Below are 6123 nucleotides of genomic sequence, written 5' to 3' on the forward strand. Positions count from 1 at the left end.
GACTTTCCCTCTAGCCCAGCAACTGCTGGACAACATGTACTTCTCTGCCAGAGAAGTTCTAACAAAGCCCAGACGGAATTAGGTAGCTAGGTGCGAACACTGTAGTTCTGGAATGTCGGCTCTAACACAGGGACCGTGTTTCCTGCACACTGCTAGAGGTTTGTCAAATCAGGAAGGAAAGGCGAGTGACCAGAATATGAACTACATTTGGAGAGTTTTTAGGATTTGAGGATTTAAAAATTATTTGTATTTATGCTGATGACTGGTTCACTTGAAAGATGAAAAAAAAAGTTTGCTAATTCCTGGACCGTCAACAGCACTCATTTTCAACTCCCAAATAAGACTGTGAAATCATGATGGACTGGGATCTGGTTCTTCCATCCTGGAATAAAAAGGAAATTTGCACTAAAAATGTCCTTTTAAGCAGCAAAGGTGATTAACAGTGAAGACAATATATAAAACAGTCTTCACTCTTCAGCTTAATTTGACAGGTACTTTACTAAGTTCCTATAACACACGGGTTATAAAATGTATAAAAATGTACAAAAAAATGTATATAAATGTCAAAAATGTATTAGGTAATTTTAGAGGCTCCCTTTTTTAAAAAATGAATCTAACTTTCACTAAAAATTTTTCCTATAAAAAGATCATTTTTTACAATTATTAAAAAAAAAAAAAACCTGGATGGAAATGTAAAACATAAAGCAAAAACACTAAGACTCTATTGCTGGCTGCTATGCACCAACTGTGTCCTCCCCAAAAGTTCATATGTTGAAGCCCTAACCTGCAATGTGATGGTATTTGGAGATGGACCTTTGGAAGGTATTTAGGATTAGATGAAGTCAGGAAGGTGAGGTCCTCATGATGGGATTAGTGCCCTTATAAGAAGAGGCTGGAGAAGGCAATGGCACCCCACTCCAGTACTCTTGCCTGGAAAATCCCGTGGATGGAGGAGCCCAGTAGGCTGCAGTCCATGGGGTTGCTCAGAGTCAGACAGGACTGAGCTACTTCACTTCCACTTTTTACCTTCATGCATTGGAGAAGGAAATGGCAACCCACTCCAGTATTCTTGCCTGGAGAATCCCAGGGACGGGGAGCCTGGTGGGCTGCCATCTATGGGGTCGCACACAGTCGGACACGACTGAAGCGACTTAGCAGCAGTAGCAGCAGCAAGAAGAGACCAGAAAGCTGCTTTCCGTCTCTCTCCATCATGTAAGGACAAAGCAAGAAGATGGATATATGCAAGCCAGAAAGGGGGCCCTCATGAGGAAGTAAACCAAATGACACCTTGGTCTCAGACTTCCCAGCTTCCAACACTGTGAGAAATAAATGGCTGTTGAGTAAGCCACCCAGGTTTTGCTATTTTACTACAGCAGCCCAACCAGCCTTAACTGCTTAACCAACTAACACACCCAACATACACAAGACAGTGTCCTGGCAGTGGTTACTTCCAGGAAGCTTAGGTAGAAACTCTATGGAACTCTGATCATGATGATTAGAAGGTCACACTCGTCTAGTGTTTTGTTCCTACCTCATCTCATAGAACTTTATTTCATTGTTCCTCAGTTCTAAGTTGGTTATTAAGAAGAGATATGAGGTACTTCTAAGGCCAATTAATTAAAAAGTAGTAATATCTAAAGTAAAATCCATTTCTTCTAACCCTTGGAGATCGCTCTTAGCATATTCAAAGAACTATTTTGAACTGAGCAAGTTTGAGCCAATCTACTATTTATCATTAATGTAAAAGTTCTCAAACTTTAACGTGTAAGAATCACAAGGGAGTTCCTCTAAAAATGCAGATTCTGTGGGTCTCTGGACAAAGGAATCTACATTTTAAACAGACATCTCAGATGACTGATGAGTGGTGTGCAACTGCACTTGAGATCAACGGTTGCTCTATCATTACTTAGAAAATAGCCTCTGCACAGAGATATACTTTGCTTTACAACAGAGAAATAGTCTTAAAAATTGTAACCAAATTGGATTTTTAAACCAAATTCTATTTTCCCACAAGATGACTTTAAAACTTTAAAGACACTTTATTCATCCTGAGAGGTGGGAGTGGTTTCACCTTCCTCAAGAGGTCAAATTCCATGCTCTTCCTTTTCTCGCCTCCCCTTCAGTAAAGATTTAATAATTTAGGAATTCATTCAAAGGAGCCTCATCATATAGTCCATGTCTCCTCAATTTATCCATTTTATTCATTGAGAATGCCAGTCTTTTAAAAATCATTGATTTGTAAATTATATCTTTGAAAACAAACCTTGAAAATGCAGACTATCTCTTTAGAAAGGTAAATGAATTTAGGAAAAAATAGTTTTAAAGAGAATTTCCTACAGTAGGTTTTACCTCAAGGTACTAGCTACAACAGTGTAAGATAAATGCTTCTTCAAAAGAAAGTATCAACTGTGAGTAAAGTGTTCCATTAAAGTTTAACTCTATACCAAAAAAGTTCACACTTAAGGAAATACTTCTTCTAAGTAATGCGTATTTGATACAAGAGATTGTAAAACAGGAGATTTTTATTATCCCTTTCAGAGAAAGGAGGAACATTTTTTAAAGCACTCATGGACAACCAACAAACACCAAATAAAAAATGTCATTTTTAGTACCATAGGTATTTGAGCAAAGTACATACAGTCCTAGACTGAAGATGGCAAACTATATTCTAGACTCAGTTTTGCCACAAAAAAGCCAGGAGCCCTCTGAGTCTAAACAACCTCTCTGGGTCTGAATTTAATTTTAAAAATAAAAGTAACTCCTTGATTCCAGTAAATTAATAAACTCTGACGTATTTACATGAAAAAGCATTGTGTCATGTGATGCCTGTAACGTGCTTGATCAAATGACATTGTTAAAATGTAACTGGAAACTTGACGTTGTGATTAACTTACTATCCTGGTAGCCATCAGGTACCTCTCATTGTACTTTTCTTTTTTGAAAAACTGAATACTTTGATCATCTAAATTTTCACATACTGAATTTTCTTAAAGGAAAATACATATGTAACACAATCTGTTTTTGCAAAAGAAAATAAAGTATTTTTGGTCCTCCTTTCCAATCCATTGTCATTACAGACTTCTTGGGAGAGGGGGAAAAGCAAAACACCTTTAATTAACTGCTGAAACAATAGTGTCACAGAAACTACATCACAGAAATACTACTACTTTCGTAAAATGTTCAGAGATATACTGCTGAGATTACCTTCAATACCAACTTCCTTCTGTCTGCTCTCAAACGCATTAGAGCAAACATTTTCAATTTTAGCAAATATTAAAATAAGTTCACCACTTATTCTTGTTTTCAACGGAATATACCGAGGGCAAAAAATTCCCCCCAAATCCAACAGGAATCAACACACGCATTTGGCAATTGTAAGAAGGTTGGGATGCACAGACATCTTGGTCAAAATAAATAAACTTTCCAGGATCTTTATTTACCGACTTGAGAAACATAGGCTTGGAAACAGCCAGCTAACTTCGTTCCCAACTTGGCATCTTAGAGAACCCTCCGTTTACAAAACACACAGGGACCTCAGAGCCTCCCAGCCCAGAATTGGCCAGGGGAGCACACGCCCATCGGCCCTGCCTGGAGAGGAAACAATGGGAGAGGCGCGAAGGAGCTAGCCCGGCGCCCCGGGCGCCCCAACTCCCCTGCCACAGCCCGCGCCTGACACCGCCCGCGGCGTCCCTTCCCCAGGTGCCCCACCTCTGAGCCCCGGGGCGCGGCCCACCTGCAGCGGCTCGGGCAAAGGGCTGCACTTACCAAACAGGGTCAGGGCCATTGTAAAGGCGCTCGCCAACTGCTCGCCGCCGCCCGCCGGTCCAACGCGCTCCTCCCAGGCTGGCCGGAGATCACCTCATCGGCCCGACGCGCTCACACCTTGGAGGGAGCAAGGAGTCGGAGGGGCGTGGTGGGGACGCGGGCGCGGGGAGGCTGCAGGCCGAGAGGCAGGGGGCCGCTGCAAGAAAAAAGTTATTCATGCGTTATTGTCAAGCGCACCCTGACACGGGGGAAACCGCTAGCCCTCGGCGAGCTGGCACTTGTCGCTGCCATCTGTGCAAAAGCGTAGCGCGCGCGGGCGCCGGTACCTACGAGGTGGGGAGGCTTGGCCGCGGCGCAATGGCAGGCGGAGAGGCGGCGCCGCAGTGGCGGCGACGGCGGGGAGGAGCAGCCTCGCAGAACCCCCGGCGGGGTGCGCTCACTCTGCATCCCGCGGCCTCGCAGACGCCATCTTGCGATAGCGTCTCCCACTGGATCCGCCGGCGCGCCTCCTCCCTTTTTCCCCTTGGGCGGCGGAGCCCCGTGCGTTCCCATGGCAACGGGCGCGCGCGGGGGCCGCGGGCGCCCGCCCCTCCTGCCCCGGGCCGCGAGGAGCCGCCCGAGGTGCTTGCCCCCGGGAGGCGGCCTCCCAGAGCCTGGCAACAGCAGGGGCGGGGTGCGTTTTAGCTGAAATCCCAGGTTTTTCCTTGAATGGGATTTGTGGAGACGCAGAAAAAAGCTGTTACTCGAAAGAAGTCCCTGAAGGATGCTCCATGAATACAAGGACCCAGCCAGGGTCATCTGAGGATCGGGTTCGTGTGAGGATATTCCTTTCCCCTGGAGCCCTTGACCTGAAGCTGCAGGACCCAGGAAAGGAGCCTGGAGTCAAAACGGTGGCACTAAATATTGCTTTCCCCTCCATTTGGATTTAGGAGACACTAAGAGTAGTTCTGGTCAGATTATCATATGTGAGGAAACAGGAGTCGGTTAAAAAGCATCTGGGAATACATAAAATAGTTTGCTATAAGCGTTTAAACCTAATTTTCTTCTTTTTACTTTACACCTCTTTGATATTGTCTGGGGTGGGGGTGGGGTGGGAATCTACATTTCTCACCGACTGGCACTTCTTTACCACAAAAGATTCTTCCCCTGAGCTTTTTGCATTTATCTGATAATCACTGGCAACATCCTTCTGTGATATTCTCTGATCGCCTCTGTCTTTGCCTTAATTAAGGAGAAGCCATATAACGCCTTGAGATTATCAGCCAAAAGATGTTCGTGAAAAGCTGAGTTATGATGGCTTTTTGTCGTTTTCATGTAATGTATTCAAGAATTCAGTAGTCTCTAGTTGCTATACTTGTTTCTTTTTTGTTTTAATCCTCCTTTTTTCTTGCTTCTCTGCTTAGGGATTTGATACTATTTCAATATCTAATCATGTAAGATTTTCTCTTTGGTTCTCATTTCTTCCTGGCTTTCAGTTCCCAGTTCCTCAGATTCCCTAATATCATTTTCCTTTTTACTTTAGAACTAATTATTTTAAGAATATTATATAAATATTTTTAATTTATCCTGAGGATCAAAATCATTATAAAAATGAAAATTACTCCTTCAAATAGAACCACAGTTAATTCATCATCCTTTCACAGCAGACTCAAAGATCAGAAGAAAAAGAAAAGCAGGTTGGAAGGAGGAGCCAGCCTTTTGTTTCGTATCAGTTAACTCAAGAAAAAAGAAATTGTAAAATAATCCAACATCAGTGGGCAAATATTTAAGATGCTATAGGCTTAAAATTTTCTGATGTAATTAAATGGCTCTCCTTTAGCCACTAATATTAACATAAATCTTGAAATCTCCAGAATTTTAAATCTTTAATGAAAAGGACTCGATTTTGAACAGGCTTTCTGCTCATGAAAAATTACAAGCACACAGTTCATGAAGATAAATGAGAAACTCAAGAAGGCTTTGTGGGACAGATTTTAGAACTGGGTAAAGATTGCTGTGAACCTGCTCACACAACTGGATAAAGCAGGATCTAAAGACACCTTTTACTCTGTCAATCAGAAGTCCCCAAACTTTGGGGGTCCTAATTTCCTTTTGAGTCTCTAATAGAAATACTGTCTCCCTAGAAAAATACTTATGTACATACAAACACTCACCAGAATTTTTTCACACAATTTCGGGGAGATTACGAAGGCTTCCCGGGTGGTTCAAACGGCAAAGAATCTGCCTGCAATGCAGGAGACCTGGGTTTGATCCCTAGGTCAGGAAGATCCTTTGGAGGAGGAAACAGCAACCCACTCCAGTATTCCTGCCTGGAGAATTCCGGGATAGAGGACCCTGGCGGGCTGCAGTCCATAGGGT

The 6123-nt window shown here is 43.1% G+C and overlaps 1 protein-coding gene across 2 annotated transcripts in view; it reads right to left on the minus strand.

The window, feature by feature from the left end:
- The window catches only part of CHN1 (chimerin 1), a 201297-nt gene extending 197034 nt beyond the window's left edge, over window positions 1-4263 (minus strand). Inside the window, exons 1-2 of one of the 2 annotated variants that reach the window (XM_005902544.3) lie at window positions 4096-4263; window positions 3766-3961 (exon numbers count right to left, since the gene is read on the minus strand). In XM_005902544.3, the coding sequence (XP_005902606.1) occupies window positions 3766-3784 (19 nt within the window). In that variant the 5' untranslated portion in view covers window positions 3785-3961; window positions 4096-4263. The remainder of the gene's footprint in view (window positions 1-3765; window positions 3962-4095) is intronic. The other variant, XM_070358721.1, reaches the window with a different exon arrangement.
- Window positions 4264-6123: the final 1860 nt, after the last annotated feature.

The sequence above is a fragment of the Bos mutus genome, chromosome 2 (genome assembly GCF_027580195.1).
Source record: "Bos mutus isolate GX-2022 chromosome 2, NWIPB_WYAK_1.1, whole genome shotgun sequence".
NCBI classification, from domain to species: domain Eukaryota; kingdom Metazoa; phylum Chordata; class Mammalia; order Artiodactyla; family Bovidae; genus Bos; species Bos mutus.